Raw genomic sequence first — 22895 nt, 5'->3', positions numbered from 1 at the left:
CATAATTATAGAGACGTAGATCAGTTTTATTTGGTGTAATGCGAATACCTAAATATTTTAAATATTTTGTCTGCTGTTTAAGGGGGCATGATGAATTTAGGGTCTCTAAGGAATGTCCTGGGAGATTTATAGGTAGATATTCGGATTTGGTTATATTTACTAGGTAATTTGAAACAAGTCCAAAGCGCTCCAATTCCGAGATGGTTAATTGGAGAGAGGAGAGGGGGTTTGTAAGCGTGAATAGTAGGTCATCTGCAAAAATAGCTAATTTGTGCGTTTGGTTGTCTATATCTATTCCGTGAATGTCCCTATTTAACCGTATCTTGATGGCTAGAGGCTCTAGAGAAAGAATGAAGAGGAGGGGGGACAGGGGGCAGCCCTGTCTAGAGCCGTTTCTGATTTCAAATGAGTCAGAGAGTGTGCCATTTATTTTTTATCTGTGCCGTGGGGTTGGTATACAACGTCAGTATTTTTTTAATAAAAGAGTCTGGTAAATGGAACCGTCTCAAGGTCTCCTGTAGATATGTCCAGTCTAGTCGGTCGAAAGCTTTTTCAGCGTCAGTCGATAGAAATACAGTCGGGATTCTGTTTTGTGTGATATACTCTAGAAGGTTAAGGATTCTGACCGTATTATCTTTTGCTTCCCTGTTGGGTACAAACCCAACCTGGTCTTGGTGGATTATTGTCGGTAAGATCTGGTTCAGGCGAGTAGCAAGGATCTTGGCGTAAAGTTTAAGGTCAACATTAAGTAATGAGATCGGTCTAAAGTTTGCCGGTGAAGTTGGGGGTTTGCCAGGTTTGGGTATGACAGAGATATTGGCTTGAGGAACAGGATCAACATAGAAGTTGAAAAAGTATGCATTTCTTTAGCACTTCATTCTCCCCAAAGTCTATAATCGACTGAATTTGTGTTTAGAACACCAGTAATGGGGTGAAGTTGGTGGTTGAAATTAAAATTTAACCTTTATTAGTTTCATTTAAAAACCGAACACACAACATAAAAAGTTAAAAAACACAAAAAATATTGGCTTGTAGCATATTGTCGGGGAAAGGGTGGGTTTCTGTGATCAAATTAAATAGGGTTGTTAAGTGTGGGACTAGATGTCTTGCAAATGTTTTATAATATAAACCTGTAAAACCGTCTGGGCCTGGGGCTTTGTTCTGTTTAAGTTGTTTTATCGCGTCTTGTACTTCTGATGGACGAATAGGTTGGTCAAGAAGTGTGTATTGGTCAGGAGTTATTTGTGGGATTGTTATCTCATCTAAGTATTGGCAACATAGGCGTAAATGAGAGTGGGGGCGTCTGTTAGGGAAGAGATTATAAAGTTTGTGATAGAACTTTTTAAATTCATCTGCTATGGTGTTGGTGTCTTCTATTTGTTTACCCTGAGGTGTCGTGATAGAGTGGATATATGTGCTCTGCTGTTGTTGTTTTTTAAGAGCTCTGGCTAGAAGCCGACCTGGTTTATTTCCCTCTGTGTAAAATTTTTGTTGGAGAAATAACAGCTGTCTCTGTGAATTAATCTGCAAAATTGAATTTAGATTTTCTCTTTTATTTTTAAGTTGTTGCAATATCGAATCATCAGAGGGATTGACCTTATGTGCGTAATCTAGCTTAGCAATGTCCTTAGATAGGAGTTCTACCTCTTCCCTGTTCTTTCTCTTTATTTGTGCTTTGGTTTTGATAAATTCCCCCCTTATAGTACACTTATGAGCTTCCCAAAGGGTAGCGATGTCTACGTCCGGGGTATTATTTAATAAAAAATAAGATTTTATATGTTTCGAGAAGAGTTTTATCTGCACTGGGTCTAGTAAGATAGAGTCGTCTAGCCTCCACTGAAAAGCTCGGAGTGGAGCAGAGGGCCATTGTATTGTGCAAGACACTAGGGAGTGGTCTGACCAGGATGTGTGTGTGATATGTGATTGTTTGGTGTGGGATAAGATCAGATGGTCTACTAGAATGTAATCTAGTCTTGAGTAATTTCGGTTGGGATGTGAGAAAAAGGTGAAGTCTGATTTTTGGGGATGGAAGTATCTCCATACATCATGCAATCCTAAAGCCCTAAATTTCTTCCAGATATTAATCAAGTTTGGTGTTTTAGTTCTAGTACCTGGGTTTGAGCAATCTACAGTAGGGTCTAACGGAAAATTTAAGTCTCCCGAAAGTATCAGGGAACCTTTGCTTTCTTTATATATCACGTCTGTAATTGTGGATATGAATTTGTCTTGGTGAGAGTTGGGGGCATAAACATTCACTAGTGTCACTGGCTTCCCAAACAATAGCCCCCTTAGACAGATGTACGTCCCTCTTTGTCTGAAACGATATGCGTCTTGGTGAAGGGGACGGATTTATGGATTAGGATACTAACGCCATCAACTTTTTTATTCGGGTTGGTACTATGAAAGTGTTGAGGGTAGTGCGGGGAAAAGTATTTAGGAATATTTTTTTATTTAAAGTGGGTTTCTTGGAGCATTAAGATGTGGCCCCCTTTGCTGTGTAGGTCTTTTATGGCCATTCTTCTTTTATTGGGGCAGTTTAGACCCTTCGCGTTTTGTGTGATAATAACTAGATCTTGTGACTTGTGCTTATTCATTGGTGTAGCGTGGGAAAAGAAGAGTTATGAGACCTATTCAGAGCAAGAGACAGTTTGAGTGTTTCAGAGCGAGCACAGCACCCACTGAGAGCGAGGTTAAAGAATTCACAGGAAAAAAGAAAAGAAAGAAAAGTACAAAATATAAACAGTACATTTTTAACTTCCATCCTAACTTACAGGAGAAAATCTCCCAACTGAGTGAAAACAAGAATACAGAATTATACAACTTTAACAGTTAACCATAAATTAACAAGCAAGTCCTCTTGATGAGGACTGCAAAGGGAACAAGGTGGATATTACCTTAATATGAAGGAATAGACCTGCAGTCTATGTGGGAACTGTTGTAGTGCAATACTCATGAACGCCCCTGTTTTGCATGTGGGCTGTGGTGATTGGTCCTATTGCACAAAGAACCAAAGCAAAGTCATAAGGCAACATAAAAAGGAAAGTGAAACTACATTCTGAAATTTATTGTCAGCCTTTTTCTCCCAGTGAAGATTGTCTAGCAGGCAAAGGTCCTGGTGTCTTCCGTTGGCGAGCCTGGATCTATTCCCTTCTTTGTGGGAGTGGAGGAGACCCAATCGCAATTTGTGGTGTTTCCTGGTGGGCCGGGGGATCCTCTAACAGAGGGGGGGGGGATGTCTAGTTCCTTGCAAATAGACGATATGTCCTTGATGGAGGAACAAGAGAGTCTTCTGCCTTTCCATAATATTATCAGGTGGAAGGGGAAACCCCATCTATAGGGTATGTTCATTTTCCTCAGCAGCAATGTGAGTGGTTTAAGATCTCTTCGTTTGGAGAGTGTTCTTTGAGAGAGATCTGCGAACACTTGAATGTCAGCATTCTCATATCTGATGGGCTGTTGTTCCCTGGCCAATTTCATTAATTCCTCTTTCACTTGGAAGTTTGTGATCCGGATTATAACATCCCTTGGTGGTTGGCCGGTTTGTGGTTTGGGACGCAACGCCCTGTGAGCTCTATCAATGTCAATTTTTGTTGGCTTCTCTTCTTTCTTTAAGGCAGTGAAAAAATCTTGCAGGTATTGATCCAAATCTGCTGTTGTGATGGCTTCAGGGATTCCCCGCAGCCTAATGTTGTGACGCCTGCTGCGATTCTTAGCATCGTCAAGTTTGTCTTCAAGCTCAGATATACTTGTGCCTTGCTGCTGGATGATACTATGCAAATCAGAGATAGCTTCTGTGTGTGCTTCCTGGTTGTTTTCAAGAGTTTCGACTCTATGACCCATCTCAGAAATGTCTTTTTTAAGGTCAGATATTTCTTCCTTAACGCACTGTTTAACCTGAGTGATTAATGAGGAGAAATCTTTTTTTGAGGGTAGGGAGTTGAAAAGAGCTGTGGGAATTGTAATATTGTCAGGTGCAGGATCACATTCAGACTCAGAGGAGCTTTGCCCTGAGGTTTGATCTGGGAGATCAGCATTTGCAGAGTTAACATCCTTAGTTTCTAAGGTCTTGAAGAAATTGTTAACAGTGTGAGAAGTAGCTTTAAGCTGCTTATTGCCTCTATTTGGTTTGCAGCCTTTTTTGGGAGACATTGTGTGCTTCAAGTGCAGCTGCAAATGTAAAAAGCAGGTATTTCCAGTGTCTGAAGCTTAGTGTAAAGGATGTAGAAACAGGTGGTCTGTGAAGATTGTTAAAGATATTTCTGCTGATGGCTGAATAGTTGTTTCGTTTTACACTTTATTTTGTAACAGGGGTTTAATTATGTACTGAAGAAAAGTATTTTTAAATATTTACTGAGTATCAGGTCATGTGACCTCAGCTGTGAGTGATACTACCCCCTCTAGTCTTTTCTACCAATTTATGCCACAAAACCTGCTGTTCCAAGCCTTGTGAAAATCATACAGCTTTATGTATGCATTGTATATTAGATCACTTATATTGGTGGTTCAAGCGTTCCTATTATGTGCAAACTGGTCTCTTACCGGAATTCCTCACAGCCTGTCTGCTCTGATTTCCTGCTCTGTGAGGCTGCTGCGTGTGAGTACTTTAGAATTGGCTGCGGCCTACCACGGAACTGGCCCCCAGGCTGATAGTAAGTGATCGCAATGCGATCGTCTAGTCAGGTGCGAAGTTGGCTAGCGGCAGGTCCGCGGCAGTGATCCGCAAGAGGGTAAGTCTTTTTATTTACGGCAGCAGCCCTAGCCTTCTTTAACTATGTTGGCGAGCATGGCCCATGCAGGAGCGCAGATCATCCGGTGTAGCGGCTTAGGATTAAGTCAAAGTTCCTCTAACATAAGGAGCGATATGTCCCCTTACATCCCTGCTATATTTTTTGCTATTATTTTAAGCTGGCACTAGCCTAAGACGTCTTCACTCAGATGGGGCTCAGGAGCTCTACAGGAAAGCAGCCATCTCCTAGGCTGGCTAGCTCCGCCCCCCTAATATAGCAATCTTTTTTTTTATTTTAACAACAGAGACGCTTTTAGAATCAATTTAATATATACCCACTTAGATAATGTCCCAGCAGGTTTATATATATTCTTCTCTATCAAATTAAGTTTTCCCTTAATCTAAACATTTTTGTGTCTTGCCTCTGTCGCCCGTTTGTCCAATCAGGCCGTCTATAGGTAACTAAATCTTTTATATAGCTCTAGCCGGGAAGCAGAGGCATACACAAGTCATACACAGTATGTACAAAAGGCTATTGGCTATAATATACAGACATAATGTCTTCAATGTGTAACAATTTTTCTCTAAATCTAGCATGAATTTGCCTGTTCCTGTTCATGCCTTAATATAACAATATTTTTTAACTTTGACAGTAAGATTCCTTCTAGAATCCGTTCAATATGTGTCTATTTTAATAATGTCCCAGCGAGTATTGATATCTTTCACTCTGTCAAAATGTTTTTTGTTTTTTTCCCCCTATTCTGAACAAATTGTATCTTGCCTCTGTTACCCACTATTCCGGTCCAGTTTTCTATGGGTGTTTAACCCCTTTATATATTTCTCAGTGGAGACCAGGAATAGGTATACCCCAGGAGGAACGTAAAGCGCGTGCAATTTCTGACCGAGGATTGGATTCTGATTTGCTGATCATTTGAAGAAGGCAGCTACGTAACGGTGGGGGGGGGGGGGGGGGTTCGGCTGCCATATTTACCTGGTATTAAAGAAGTTAGCGACGGTGATTAGTACAGAAGCAAGGCGGCAAGGGGTATAGTGCAGGCGGATCTTCAGTTTTTATTTTTCAATATCAAATAATGTTACCGCAAGTGTTGACTGTCCCTTTAAATGGATTGGATAGAACATGACATTTCAAACAATGTTCTAATTTACTTAAACAGTATTATAATTTGTGCTTAGTTCTCTTAGTATCCTTTGTTAAAGAGTAATCCTAGATTAACTCAGGAGTGTGCACGTATCTTCAGACAGCAGAGTTTGCAAGAACATTTATAGCATTGTTATACATAGTTACAAACACTGCTACTAAATACACGTGCATGCCCCTAAACTCATATAATATCAGCCTCCTAGGTTTACTCTATAACAAAGGATACCAAAAGAACAAAACAAATTAGATAATAGAAATAAATTGGAAAGTTAGGTAAAATTGCTGCTCTGTCTGAATTATCAGCGTTTAACTTTCACTGTCAGATTTGCTTCTGTATTTGATGATGTTTTCCTAATTACTCTGTGATATTGGGTTTTTAATTATACAAAAAACACAAAATACTGGTCTGGATTACAATCATTTTTATTTGCATGAAAAAACATTGTATATCATTATATAGTAAACAGCAGCATTACATGATATATGCACACAATGGTATAAATATACCTAACACTTGTGCTCTTGATACAAATGGAATAAGTAGGCACTAAGGATCCCTAAAAGCCAAGTATAAATGGGTACCCCAATAAGATACCCCTAGTAGACCAAGGTAAAAGAGAAAGGATATATACTGGCGCTGGGGAGCTAGGGTTTAAGTCTATAAGAGGATATGTATCCAGAGAGAATTATGTATCAAATATTAAGTATTAATCGTGTGTGATTGGCATAAAATTAGCATAAGAGTAAAATAAGCAAATAAATGTAGGAGACACTAAGGACTAGCTCGAAAAAAATTACAATAGTGTCTAGCTAAATAGGTGCCTATCTGACCAAATGCCAATAAACAACTAATATAAAAGAGAGACTGATTTAACTCTTTATGTAATACAATATTGCAAGATGCAGTATGGGTTGAAAGAAAATAAAAGTGTTTATTTTAGCAGCACAAAAACAATATATATAATAAAATCTATATAATAAAATCTAATAATCTGGATGTCCAGTGATATATCTAAAACGAGTGTGTTTACAAATGAGTAGTTTAAAAAATAAATAAAGAATAAATATATATATACACACAATTGATATGATAAAAAATGACACAATAAAATTCAATGGCTGATTAACAAGAGTTTAAGTCATGTGAAGTGGCACAAATATATAGATGGATACTTTGATCCCAGAAAGTTATAATTGCTTATAGGGGACTGTACACTGCAGTAAAAATACCCTATATAGCAAGACCACGTATTCAGCTATACGAAACTACGGAATAACGGAACCTCAGTGACGTCACCAAAGACCAAACCGGAAGTACACACGAAGGATCGGAGATTAACACAACAGCCCGTCGCTTGGGTAAAGGAGACACAGAGAGGAGCAAGACTCACAGCGGACTTCATCCACTTGGTACAAGCTCCCCCAATCAAACGGCTCGCAAAATGTGAGCTCCAGAGCTCACCTGTCTTTGACGACCACCGTCAGGATTACGATAATCCCATAAATGAGAGTGGATCCATTAATACTAAGTAAAGACTTTTTTTCAATCACCTCACTCTAAACGTAGAGTTAGAGGACTCTCCAGGTACTTTTATAACTTTCTGGGATCAAAGTATCCATCTATATCTTTGTGCTACTTCACATGACTTAAACTCTTATTAATCAGCCATTGAATTTTATTGTGTCATTTTTTATCATATCAGTTTTGTGTGTATATATATATTTATTCTTTATTTATTTTTTAAACTACTCATTTGTAAACACACTCGTTGTTTTAGATATATCACTGGACGTCCAGATTATTAGATTTTATTATATAGATTTTATTATATATATTGTTTTTGTGCTGCTAAAATAAACACATTTATTTTCTTTCAACCCATACTGCATCTTGCAATATTGTATTACATAGAGAGTTAAATCAGTCTCTCTTTTATATTAGTTGTTTATTGGCATTTGGTCAGATAGGCACCTATTTAGCTAGACACTATTGTAATCTGCTTTTTTCAAACTTGTGCTCTTGATACAAAGGGATTTATCAGACATATAATGTTCCCTTTATATATACAGTATGTGCTATTATCAGTTCTTGTGGCTTCTAACTAACATGAAAACATCTAACAGACATAGGGGCCCATTTATCAAGCTCCGAATTGAGCTTGTGGGCCCGTGTTTCTGGCGAGTCTTCAGACTCGCCAGAAACAGCAGTTATGAAGCAGCGGTCTAAAGACCGCTGCTCCATAACCCTGTCCGCCTGCTCTGATGAGACGAACAGGAATTGCTGTAAATCAACCCGATCGAGTACGATCGGGTTGATTGACACCTCCCTGCTGGCAGCCGATTGGCTGCGAGTCAGCAGGGGGCGGCGTTGTACCAGCAGCTCTTGTGAGCTGCTGGTGCAATGTTCAGTGCTGAGAGCGTATTGCTCTATGCATTCAGCGAGGTCTTGCGGACATGATCCGCACTGTTGGATCAGGTCCACAAGACCTTTAATAAATAGGCCCCATAATATCAAGATACAGAACATGACACACATATGACATACCCAGTATACATGTAGGTTATAGTAGCCATTTAAATTAAACTGATTATGATCACATGACACACATATTACATACCCAGTATGCATGTAGGTTACAGTAGCCATTTAAATTAAACTGATTATGATCACGTATGTACCAGTTACTGATATTGTGTCTCATTAAATAAAATCAGTTTCCCCTCAGTAATTCCTCTGGTATATAACATGTACAATGCTAAGCATCTATTGCTATAAGGAAAGGTTTATCCACATGATGTTCACATTAAATATATCTCCCATAGGTCAATAATTTGAGACTGATGTTCTTGTTTATATAATTCTCTAACACTCTATTCATATAAATACTCCTTTATTCTGTAAATGTAATTATTTCCTCCCCTATGTAAAACAAACGTACAACTCCTAATACTGGCATATTCATACACAACACTGGGGGTGATTTGGTGGTAAATGGTTGTGTAAACTGGTCAGTATGAGGACAGATCTGTATATTCCTGTGTGGGGTTTGCATTCTATCACATTGATATGAGAGAAACTGAGGTGCACATATATAGAGGAACAAAGGACAGCAGGAGAGCACTTCCCATATTGGGCTTTTATAACTGGGATTTAGAAAGTATTATTTACAATAAGATCTTTTTTCTTGCTTCTGTTTATAGAGTTTGCCCTTTTTAGGATAATCGTAAAAAGGTTTGTACACTGTGTATAGAAAGTTTATTTGTGTGTAAATATTTGGTGTTTTGGGATAGCTGACTTCAATAAAAACCGTATTTCCACTTTCTAAACATGTGAAAGGCTTCTTCCTTTGTGACTCCTTTCATGAATTTTCAGACGATGCATATGTGTAAAACATTTTCCGCACTCCGTACATGTGAAAGGCTTTTCCCCTGTGTGAATCCTTTCATGAGTTTTCAGATTACTCTTTTCTGTAAAACGTTTTCCACACTCTGTACATGTGAACGGCTTTTCTCCTGTGTGAATCCTTTCATGAGTTTTTAGATTACTCTTTTCTGTAAAACGTTTTCCACACTCTGTACATGTGAACGGCTTTTCTCCTGTGTGAATCCTTTCATGACTTTTCAGATTATTCTTTTCTTTAAAACGTTTTCCACACTCTGTACATGTGAACAGATTTTCCCCTGTGTGAATCCTTTCATGACTTTTCAGACAATCCATTCGTGCAAAACATTTTCCACACTCTGTACATGTGAAAGGCTTTTCTCCTGTGTGAATCATTTCATGACTTTTCAGACTACTCTTTTCTGTAAAACTTTTTCCACACTCTGTACATGTGAATGGCTTTTGTCCTGTATGAATCCTTTCATGACTTTTCAGATCACCCTTTTGTGTAAAACATTTTCCACACTCTGTACATGTGAAAGGCTTTTCTCCTGTGTGAATCTTTTTATGAGTTTTCAGATGACCCATCTGTGTAAAACCTTTTCCGCACTCTGTACATGTGAACGTTTTTTCTCCTGTGTGAATCTTTTCATGAGTTTTCAGATTACTCTTTTGTGTAAAACGTTTTCCACACTCTGTACATGTAAACAGCTTTTCTCCTGTGTGAATCCTTTCATGACTTTTCAGACAATCCATTCGTGTAAAACATTTTCCACACTCTGTACATGTGAAAGGCTTTTCTCCTGTGTGAATCTTTTTATGATTTTTCAGATGAACCATTTGTGTAAAACTTTTTCCGCACTCTGTACATGTGAACGGCTTTTCTCCTGTGTGAATCTTTTTATGAGTTTTCAGACGATCCATTTTTGTAAAACATTTGTCGCACTCAGTACATGTGTGTGGTTTCTTACCTGTGTGTATTTTGTGGTGTTCTAGTAGATGAGACTTCCATCTAAAGCTTTTCTCACATTCTGTACATTTGAAAGGTTTTTCCTTTGCATGAATCATTTGGTTAGACTGTAGACCTTTCCCTTCTTTAATATGTTTTGAAAACTCTGTAAATGTGTGTGGTTTTTCCTCGGGGATAATAATTTCACTAGATAAGTCATAAATGTTGTCCTCTTGTTTGATGACTAAATTACTCTCTGTACATAATGATTGCTTCCCAGTTCCTGACAATTCACCATCTTCTTTAAATATCTGCTGTGATATCCCCAATGTTTGTGAATAGTCATTAGTGCCTAAAACTATTGGAGTTTGCGGTATCATTCTGATGTTTCTTGGAGTGAAGGATGTATATGAACTATTCATGTGTTTGTCTACATAAAAAGAAATGGAATAAATAAAAATAAAAATGTTTATTCATTTATAATATAATCAATCTCAATAAAGAAAACATTTTTTTTTATACTCAAAAATGTCTTCTGTTTGTATTTTTAAATGTATTTACCTGTAAATCACAATTTAAAAAGGATGACATAGAATGTAAACATTACTTCATCATAGTAACCTAAATGACTGATTACTGATGAAAACAAGTTATAGGGCCGCATTAAACAAGGTGCGTGTGGATAATGTTCTCAGCCAGGGAACAAGTACATCTGTATTCTGGGCAAGAGAGGTGGCATCCACCATCCTCATTTAACATTGCATAAGCAACTGCACATACAGCACTGCCCTGCTTATGCTTAACCGGTTGGGTGAGATCATCAGTGTGAGATGTTTTGAGAGGGTAAGAAGCAGTGACCTTATGATAATATAGGCTGTGTGTTCTATTTATATAAACAGCCAAAAACTTTATTAGTTTAATAATACTCACTGTAAAATTAAGCACACAAATGAGTGGTGGTTCTGGGGTGGGGAACACCGGGGTGAGTTGTGGGTGTTCCATGAGCGAGGTCAGGGCAGGGGAAGGTGGAGTTGCAAGTGTTCTGAGTAATGAATCAGGTCTGGGGGTGAGGTTAGGCAGTTGTAAGACATGGTCTGTCTAAAAGGACAGAGGGGGGAGTAGTATTTTTTACCCCCCTCCTCAGCCCAATGGTGGTCGCTCCTTCTTTATAACGTCACTGACACAAATGTTCTTAAAGATGCAGATATAAACATAATAGTTTATATTTGTTTAATGAGTGATCTATTCTATTTTCCCAATAATTAAAGTCAGCATAATATCTATTTTACTCACCTAACACATATGAGTTCATGCTGATAACCGGCTCCAATGTCTGTGCTCAGGAAGAAGGTTCCCTTATTCACTCCAGTTACATCAATACCTGATATCTCTCAGTTCTCTGGCCGTGTCTGTAAAAAGTATATTAAATGGATTAGACAGATAATAATAAATAATGGTTCTGATTAACTGTATGTATGGTGTAATTAAAGGCACACATAACAATTCATGTGATACAGATCAGCTGTTTAGGTTATTACATATGTGCTATTGATTCAGCACAAGCATTTAGTACAGTTAGTTCTGTGGGTGTTATAATTGCCACTTAAATATGAATCTCCTCAGATCTATACAACATAATGGTAGAAAATCTATTTAATTGTGGCCATATCACACATCAGTCCATTTAAAAGGACCATACAATATAGAATTATAAAACCACAGGTACATAATAAAAATACAATGCAATAAAACTTACTTTTAAAAGAGCAGTAGATTGTATTCTGATAAATGTAGTTCTGCACCTGTACCATGTGACAGCTATCAGCCAATAACAGACTCCTGTATCATGTGACAGCTATCAGCCAATAACAGACTCCTGTACCATGTGACAGCTATCAGCCAATGACAGACTCATATGTTTATATAATGTGATCTCCTGCATATGCTAAGTAGGAGCCGGAGCCTCAGGTCATTTAAAAGGCTGTGTACAATTTAATAATGAAAATAAATTACAAACAGCAAACAGTTATTTTACATAAAAATAAAGCTAAAGGTGAAATTTCCCATACACTTTATACTATTTTATACACCGGTAAAACAAGTCATTAGAAACACATTAAAGGGACAGTCAAGTAACAAAAAATAACTTTCATGATTTAAATAGGGCATGTAACTTTCCAATTTACTTTTATTACAAATTTTGCTTTGTTCTCTTGGTATTCTTAGTTGAAAGCTAAACCTAGGAGTGTCATATGCTAATTTCTTAGACCTTGAAGGCCACCGCTAAACTGAAAGCATTTTGACAGTTTTTCACCACTAGAGGGAGTTACTTCATGTTTTTCATATAGATAACATTGAGCTCAGGCACATGAAGCTCCAAAGAGCAAGCACTGATTGGCTAAAATGCAAGTCTGTCAAAAGAACTGAAATAAGGGGGCAGTTTGCAGAGGCTAAGATACAAGGTAATCACAGAGGTAAAAAGTATATTATTATAACTGTGTTGGTTATGCAAAATTGGGGAATGGGTAATAAAGGGATTATCTACCTTTCTAAACAGCAAAAATGCTGGTGTTTACTGTCCCTTTAAAGTGGCAGCAAAGTCACAATTAAACTTTTATGATTAAAATTTAAACATCTTTCCAATTTCCTTCTATTATCAAATCTGCTTTATTCCCTTGGGGACCTTTGTGACAAAGCATATAATGCAATATGGTGCGCTAGCTGCTGATTAGTAGCACATACAAGCCTCTTGTCATTGGCTCACCTTATGTGCTCAGCTAGCTCCCAGTAGTGTATTGCTGCTGCTTCAGTAAAGGACATCTAGAGAATGAAGCAAACATCAATTGGAAAGTTGTTTAAAATCATATGTTCTATTTAAAAAATGAAAAACATTTGGTTTTTCTTGTTATTTTAAGTGAAGACCAAATTTACAGGACAGTGTCCCTTTAAGTCTGTGATCATGTGACATAAACAGCAGCAGCTGAAGGTGCAGAATACACTTACTAAGGTCTTTACTAACAACAAGAATCAGTCACAGATCAGTGGGATAAACGTTCTGATGATAAACAGGTGCAGCTAATAGAAATAAGAAATGTATTATAAAATAACCTCATTAGAAATAAAATAATATGCAGATCATAAGATAAGATATTTATCATTAGATCAGTATATGTGATGAGACTGATACAACAGGGCCATAAACTGAGTGATATTTATTACTGGAGCAAATAGCAGCTTCACACTAATATTAAATGAAAATGGTTTATCTGGGCTCTAAAGTTAATTATAACCCTATAGGGAAATACAGGATTCTAATTGGCTGATACTTAAGAATCTATTGCTCATTGGATAACAGGAACAACCCCCAGAAATGTATTATTGGACAGACCTCCTCAAGCTTGAACATATGGTTTGGTTCTGCTACAAACATTCATTTTACAAAGTGCAGTAAATCATTATCTATTAAATTAGCCTTTTTAGTGAAATAACTAAACATTAAATTAATTAACACGTCATTAAAAAATATAGAAAACATATTAAATAAGTACAATTAAGATTTTTATATTTAAACTCAGTTTCTTATATGAAGTGAAATATTTTATCTTTATCATAACAAAATAAAGAACAATATTTTCTCATCATTATATAAAACAGTGTGAGGCTGTTAATAAAGATTTATGTCAGGTTTTGCACATTACCGTTTAACAGAAGCTCTGTAAGTATGAAGTCTCTCTGGTTCCTCCTGTGATATCACTGAGTGTTACACAGATATTTATACTAATGTGGGAGTGTCACCTTTCTCTGTGTGACTCACATGAGTACAACTTGTCAGTTGGGAGACAATGAGAGGGTCACACCTGGCCTTTTGTTCTCATATAGATGTCTATTGTCCCCTCTGGTGTCACATGAATACAGAGTCCCTGCCTCCCCCTCAGGGTGTGATTATCATATGGATAAGTAACGAGGAAACAAACTGTTTATTTAAATGTGAGAGATGTTTCTATTGTGTCCTAAAATATCTTAGGATACAGCATTATATTATGTTTATATTGATGGAAATTGTTATTTTAACAGAACTTAGTTGTAAACAGACATATAATATTAACATGTTATTAGATACATACAGTATGTGATACAATGCTGAGTATTTCAATATTAATACTTTGACCCTTTTATTGTTTGTTAACTAATTGTACTTTTTTTTTTCTAATCTTTCTAGCATACATTGTATTTCTTATATATACTGTGTATATATATATAGATATACACACATATACACAGTACACACATATATACCGATTTATATATATATATGTAGATAGACAAAGTGCACTCCTAACTTCAAATCTTGGGCCTTGGGTGCAGCAAAAGTGATATACAATATGTGCAAAAGGAAGCACACTCCAAAGGACTTGCTTGAATTATTCACCTTTATTCTGTGAACGTTTTCGAGCTTAAACAGCTCGTCCTCAGACAGACAAAATTTTAACCATATATATATATATATATACACACACATATATACAGTACACACAGACACACACACACATATACAGTATATATATATATATATATACACACACATATATACAGTACACACACACACACACACACACATATACATATATACAGTACACACACACACACACACACACACACATATACATATATACAGTACACACACACACACACACACACATATACATATATACAGTACACACACACACACACACATATATACAGTACACACACACACACACATATATACAGTACACACAGACACACACACACATATACAGTGTATATATATATATATATATATATATATATATATATATATATATATATATATATATAATTCTACACATATAAATTGCTGTACTCTGCAACTAACTGTGTGCTTTTGTAATTAGTCACTGTATTACTTTTTGTATTTAACAGAAGCCCCCATCAGATGTGTAACATTTATTGCCATACATATAATATTTACTTATATACATATACACAATACATATTGCTCTGTCATTTTTTAACATAAATCCATACTTTACAAAAGCCTAAAATATAAAATTTTACCGGAATTTCTAAAATAACAGACCTGCAGTTTTGTGTGTTTGTTATAATTAGCATCATTTAGCATGTTTTTTAAAATAAGAAAATAGAAAAAAACCTATATATAAACATGTCTGTAAAGACGCATATATTTAAATTAACCCCTTAGAGACCAGACTATTTACAATTTCTTGCCGTTAAGGACCAGGGCTATTTTTACATTTCTGTGGTGTTTGCGTTTAGCTGTAATTCTCCTCTTACTCATTTACTGTACCTACACATATTATATACCATTTTCTTGCCATAAAATTGACTTTCTAAAGATATATATATATATATATATATATATATATTCATCATATTATATAATTTACTATAATTTTTTTTATAAAATATGATGAAAGATTAAAAAAAACACACTTTTTCTAACTTTGACCCCCAAAATCTGTTACACATCTACAACTACCAAAAAAACGCCCATGCTAAATAGTTTCTAAATTTAGAAATCCCCAACGTTTACATGTTCTTTGCTTTTTTTTTGCAAGTTATAGGGCAATAAGTACAAGTAGCACCTTTTCACAAACTTTAGGTTTTTCACTGAAATTATTTACAAACAGCTTGTGCAATCATGGCACAAATGGTTGTAAAAGCTTCTCTGGGATCCCCTTGGTTCAGAAATAGACATATAGGGTTTTGCCATTGCTTTTTGGTAATTAGAAGGCCGCTAATTGCAGCAGTGCACCACACTCATTATTCCCAGCAGTGAAGGGGTTAATTAGATAGATTGTAAGATAAATTTTAGCTTTAGTGTAGAGATCAGCCTCCCACCTGACAATTCTCACCCCCTGATCCCTCTCAAACAGCTCTCTTCCCTCCCCCACCCCCAATAGTTACCCCCATCTTAAGTACTGGCAGACAGTCTTCCAGAATGCTGTATTAGACATTTTTTTATTTATTTGTTTAATTATAATTATGTTCTTCAGTGTAGGATTACCCCCTTACTTTCCCATCTCCCTGATTCCTCCCAAAAAGCTCTATAACCCTCCACTCTCTAATAACCATCATCTTAGGTACTTTCAGCTGTCTACCAGTACCCAGTTTTTACAAATTTGCCAGCTTTATTAAATTAAATAAAAAAGTAGAAAAAAAAAATATTTCTGTTGTGTAGCTGCCCCCCCACTGTCATTTACCCCCCTCCCATTCCCAGATCGATCCCCCTCTCCCTCCTCCCCCTCCCTCCTTTTCCCTCCCTGCTGCTCTGAGGTTTTTTTTCCATAGCATAGCAGTCCTGCCCCTAACACCCACCCCCCGCCCCCTCCAGAGATGGGCCGCCCACGCACCTCCCTCCTTATCCTCCCACCCGCCAACAATCAGCACCACTGCTGCCCGATGCACTCATGGGGCATGCAGAAATAGCGCCATCTTGCTACTTTTAGTGAGATCGCAGCAGAGAGAGGCCCAGGACAGCAGCGTCATACAGGGTATGATGTTGGTCCTTAAGGGCTTAACGTCCAGCGTCTTACAGGGTACAGTGCTGGTAGTTAAGGAGTTAAACAAAAAACATAGATCTGCATTGAAGTCAAATTAAATTTGTTTGTAAACGCAATTCATCTTGAGGAACAAAGGAAGGCCACAGTGAAAAAATGCATAAAGTGCTATATCTTTTATCAAGACAGAAAGAAATGGAAACAATATAAAAGGGCTCAATGATATAATCTTCGCCAGCTCAAACTTACTTTTTCTCGCTGACTCTCGCAGGGGTGCCCCATGGAATTATCGTAAAAAAGGGGCAGTCCTTGCGAGTGGCGAGATGGCTCCTATTATAATGAAGCTCGCTGGCTAGGGACACTTCACTCCTTAGTGCGAAGTTAGCAGGGAACAGGGGGAGCACTTTAAAATTAAAATCCTGCAACCAATATAACTCCCATTATGCTGCTTTCTGCGTCTTACATTCGCCTATATTTTAGTATTCATTTGTTTTTCTTTTGGGGTTATAAATGTTCGTATTATTTTGAGAAAAGCTCACAACCTTTTAGTTGGCGAGAAAAAAATGAGATCTGCAGTGCAAAAATCTCTATAGAATTATGCTGGGATTAAAGAGACATTTTCATATACGCACATGAATTGCCCATGTTCAGCCCATTTTACGAAAAACAACAATTACGGTTCGCATTTTGTATTTTAAGTTAAAATTTCTGTGTGATTTTTGCACATCCAGTGTACTACAATTAAGATTTACGCTGTGCATATTTAATTTATTCCTGTGTAAATTACATACAAATTTTACTTTTTTGTTAACATTCGATTTTTAGTGAAGAGTTTTGTTACAATTTTTTATGCACCTTTACAGTACAATTTTTCCCTGCTTATTTTTGAGTGAATGGTTGAAATATTTGTTTTGTATGACGTTTAAGATACAAATTTTGTTGTGCACATTTCATATGAAAATGCAGTATACGCCCCTTAGCGAGACACTCTGTTTTCAGGGTAAAAAGTGGCTTTAGATAATTTCACCAGGGAAATAGAAGGACCGGTGAGCATTCTTTAATAATCTCACCAGCCCAGAGAGCTTTCAATATACAAACCCCAGACGTACGTTTCAACCTCTCAAACGTACGTCTGGGGTTTGTTGTTTGTCTTGTTCAGAGAAGAATTGCCTGGTATTTCGGTGCTGGACTGTCATTGGGCAGGATCAGACTGATATGCTACAGGATATTGTTTCTCTGTGAAAAGACATAGTGTGCAAAAAGAGACTGCCTCCTGAGCGGCACTGGCCTTGTGGACAAGCACAGAAGTTTTTCTAGCTATTATTCTGTCTTAGTGAGTGCGTCTCTCTATTTTCTTGATTCCCTTAAGTAACAAGTAATATATACATCTACCACTGTTGATCATTTAAAAAAAAAAAGGAATAGTAATAGTGATTCACCTACTATATTAGTAATCTCCATCAGATGTAGGAATAGTCAATTGCTTAAACAAAAATTGCAACATATTGTAACTAGTTTGTAAAAATATTAACACAGTACCTATCTGTGACTAATACTCCTATGTGCAGGGTGCCTGAAGATGATTATATAGTATTAAATGTTAATATGTACAGGTTAGTGAGAGTTAAGAATACTGAGCGGCTAGGTCTAAATGGGAACATACAGGGGAGCTGCGTCGGCGCCTCTCCCGGCACAAACCCAAACTACAGAAAAAACTACAACCACTTACGGAACATCAAAAATATGCTACGTTTGATACAGAATTAAAACAACACCTTGATGAGGTTGAACAAAATCTAGTGTCCAGGAAAGACAACAAGATGCTGAGAGATGAATTGGATTACTCCATGAACAAATGTATACAACTGGAAAGCAACTTCACAAGGGCTACAGAATGGGCATGTAAGCCAAAGCAAGAACAAAAATAAAAACAAAAATAAGCAGCAGCAAAAAAATAAAAATAAAAATAAGAACAAACATAAAGGACAACGACATGAAAATTCTTCAAACAAAGACACAAGAAGAGTGAGTTTTTCAGACTCAAATTTTTCAATCCGCAGTGACACTACTTCCACCCCAAAAGAAGGGACATCGGAGAGCTCAACCAGCTCTGAAAATGAAGAACAGCAAATGGAGCAAAGAGATCCAGGAGCAAGGCCAAAGATAAAAGAACGAAGTGAAGCTAAAAGCACACAGAGTGAAGAAGAAACCACTCAGGTTTCAAAAAAGTGTATCAAACCAGTCCAACAAGTAAAGAAAAAGATGTCAACCAGATACGGACAGTAGTCAATTTATCCTCACATTGTTTAACAAGGCCAGAACAACAAGTTCTGGAAAAAGGACTGGGCTTTGCTCCAACCACAGACTTTGACTTGTTTCGAACTATTACTGACATTAATTGTTTAGTCAGAAAAAAAGTTTTGAAATGTCACTTTGATAGAAATGAAAATATTAATAATGCAGATCACTCTACATCAGTTATCTAGAAAACGAACCACTTGCTCAGCTGACAAAGCCTAATATCTACAATTTAGATGAATTTTCTATTGCAGATTTACAAACAGCAAATATGCTAGAGGCAATGGCAGCTGAGTCAACAAGGGAGGTTGAGCATATACAAATACACAAGAAGTATAACAAAACATTAAGATCCAAAAGTACATTTTATCCTATACAATCTAGGAACCAATACATAGATATGTTTCAAGAAAAAACACATAAGGAATTGGTAGATCTATATGAAAAAACTAAAGCTCAACAGAGTAGTAAATGCAAAAGCAAAACAAACTTAACAAGAAAACAACAATTAGCTCTCAAAAATCTACAAAATAATGATCTCATTACAATCACCCCAGCTGATAAGGGTGGTTCCATTGTTTTACAGGATAAACAAGACTACTATGCTGAAGCAATAAAACAGTTAAATGATACCAATACATATACCCTGCTTACGAGTGACCCTACCACTAAATACTTAAAACAATTGGGCAAACCTAGACTGGGGTAAACATTTGGGTATCCTAGATCAAAAAATGTGTGACTATTTGTATAATCCTACTCCCACTATTGCTAATTTTAGAATTGTACCTAAAATCCACAAACATCCACTCTCACCACCGGGTAGACCCATAGTATCTGGGGTGGGGTCCCTAGGAGAAAAACTAGGAGAATGGATAGACAATATACTACAGCCCTTTGTACATACACTTCCAGGATATATCAAAGACACTACACATGTATTACAAAAACTAGAAGATAAAACCTGGGATGAAAATATTATGTGGCTTACTGTAGACGTCTCGTCCCTTTATTTGTGCATACCGCACAAATTAGGGTTGAAAGCAATTGAATACCATCTACTACTGAAAGGCACTTTTCCAGCAGAATTAATTGAATTTATTGTGGAGGCTTTAAATTTTCTGTTAACACACAATTTTTTTTATTTTTGACTCTAAGCTATACTTGCAAACATGTGGCACTGCGATGGGGGCAAAATTTGCCCCCTCGTATGCTAACTTGTTTCTAGGCTGGTTTGAAGCCACATCTATTTTTGGACAAACTAATGTATATGGGTGTCACATTGATTTCTACGCCAGATTCATAGATGACCTTCTATTTATCTGGCGTGGAGGCAGTGAACAATGCAAAGAATTTGTGAAGTATTTAAATAACAACGATCTAAACCTAAGCTTTACTTTTGAAGTTGACAAATATAAAGTAAATTATTTGGATATCCAGTTAAAGGTAAGAGAGGGAAAAATAGTCACTGCACTATATAGAAAAGAAATTTCTGGAAACACCATCTTAAGGGCAGATTCATGCCACCCAGCTCATACGACAAAATCTATACCTAAGGGACAACTAAAAAGAATTAGGAGGATATGTACCAATGATAGTGACTATCTAGACCATTCATTAAACCTAGTTCAAAGGCTTACCAACAGGGGATATGATCGAAACAAACTTATGACAGCTAGAGCTGAAATAGCAAAAATCAAGAGACAAGATCTAATTAATAAAACTGATAAAAAAGCCTCTAAAGTACTCACAAATTGGAAAAGTGACAATATAGTCTGTGTTACACAATATAGTAAACAATTTAATCAGATCAAAAATATAGTTAACAATAATCTAAAAATTCTTAAACTAGACGAAAAACTAGACAAATGCCTAAATAATGGGATTAAATTTGTATCAAGGAAAGCTCCAACAATTGGTAGTAAAGTTATCCAATATGTATACAATAACTCCACTATAAGATCTAAAGAAACATGGCTTTCTAAGAAAGGATTTTTCAAATGTGGTAAACCTTGTAATGTATGCCAATATTGTCATCTTGCAAATACGTTTATATCTTCATCAAACAATACTATTTATAATATTAAGTATAGATTAGACTGTTGTTCTAAATATGTAGTGTATTTAAGAACTTGTCAAATTTGTAGACAACAATATACAGGTTGTACTAGTCGATTTCTGAAGGACAGAATACGTGAACATTTGACATCACTAAAGAAAGATCCACCCAAAACACCAGTAGCTAAACACTACAATAACCATCGAGTAACTATTGAAAAAAGCAAAAAAAGCATTTAAATTCCAAGCTATTGACTTAATTCCAGCTAATAAGAGAGGAGGGGACAGATTTAGGAAATTGTTGGATAGAGAGGCAAAGTGGATATTTAAACTAGCAACAAAAGAACCAAAAGGAATACATTCTAGATGGGATCTAGACCTATATCAAGGGAATTAAAATATTACAATATAATACAATATAAATAAAATCAAGCAATAAAAAACTGTAATAACATTAGATAATTTGAAGAAATTTATATATTCCCTAACAATCCGTTATATTCACTCCTCATTTTCTATACCCACATCTCCTATAGCTATGAATTAAAATATTAAAATTTTACTATTAATATTAATGAACTAAACTCAGGTTTGCAAGGTCATTTTCCTATATACAAAAACAGCTCTTAGAAACCTAACGTAGTGAAACAAGTATTTAAAGAAATTTCATACTAAAGATTGATATGAACAAGGTAGTAAATTAAATAAATAATTTATTGATCAGGTGTAAAGTTTAAAAACTGTTTTTTCACACTAAATAAACAACTTCTAATATTGCAACATTTTAGTGTTGATATGAACCATCGGCTCAAAAAACTTAGTTAACCCAGTCATACAATAATAAAAGCTATTCTGGGTTAAGAATGTATAACGTAAAAATTCTAAATAGTGATGAAGGGGTTAATCATAGGTTTAGCAGGATTCCAGACAAACAAGGATTCTAAAATAGTCTGAAATCCTGTATAGCAAGAGCAAAGAATTCACTAATATGAAGAAACAATTATATATATCCATAGCTGTTGTTCGTTCCTGGTAGAGCGCTTCTCTCTTTGTATGCAAAACAATAATAGTTACTAAAAAAGTATCATTGTAGTGAAAATTCAACAGAAGTAATGTATTACAAACTTATTGCTAAAAGTTTTCAGTCTCTTGCCATAGGATATGATCATCTAAGAGCCGTATAGTTTCATAGTTTATTGAGTTCTAATTCAATATTAATTCACTTCAACAAATACACGTAACTTGCACGTCTATAAATATACCCTTTTTAAAAAAAAAAATGTAATACATTTTATCACACTAAATGTTTCTAGTTAAATTTGAAAACACAGCTTGTTACTGTGACATCACATCAAGGGAGGAGTTCTTCAGGTTCTTTGGTAACCATTTAAAAGTGTGCCATTCACACACACCTCCACATCTTTGTCAAAGCGCCATAAGGGCGTGAAACGCGTCAGATGACGTCACACTCCACACACCTGTTTCTCCTGGTAGTCACACCGCTTTTGTATGCCGAGTGTTTGTCCGACATGCCACAATAAAGGTATGATTGAATCACTTTACTTCGACTTATGTGCCTGTGTTGTGCCTTAAACAGTGGACATTTTATTTGGTCTGGGATCATACTATAGGGGATATTCTTCTCTGTTCATATAGTATTAAATGGATGGGAATAAACCATAGAGTGAAAACAATCATTCATAATCCCCCTACAAACCAAACTCAACTATGGGCTAAGCTCCTACAATCCGGGAGCTATATTATGTTTAACATTATCTAGA

The 22895-nt window shown here is 36.3% G+C and overlaps 1 protein-coding gene across 1 annotated transcript in view; it reads right to left on the bottom strand.

The window, feature by feature from the left end:
- Nucleotides 1-22895, bottom strand: part of LOC128659819 (oocyte zinc finger protein XlCOF6-like) — a 128083-nt gene that overhangs the window by 36027 nt on the left and 69161 nt on the right. Inside the window, exons 2-3 of the mRNA XM_053713389.1 lie at nt 11513-11628; nt 9251-10649 (exon numbers count right to left, since the gene is read on the bottom strand). Of these exons, the coding sequence (XP_053569364.1) occupies nt 9251-10649; nt 11513-11531 (1418 nt within the window). The 5' untranslated portion in view covers nt 11532-11628. The remainder of the gene's footprint in view (nt 1-9250; nt 10650-11512; nt 11629-22895) is intronic.

This window comes from Bombina bombina, chromosome 5, assembly GCF_027579735.1.
Source record: "Bombina bombina isolate aBomBom1 chromosome 5, aBomBom1.pri, whole genome shotgun sequence".
Taxonomy (NCBI): Eukaryota; Metazoa; Chordata; class Amphibia; order Anura; family Bombinatoridae; genus Bombina; species Bombina bombina.
The sequence above is the reverse complement of the archived record's forward strand: the minus strand, read 5'-3'. Positions and strand labels throughout refer to the sequence as shown.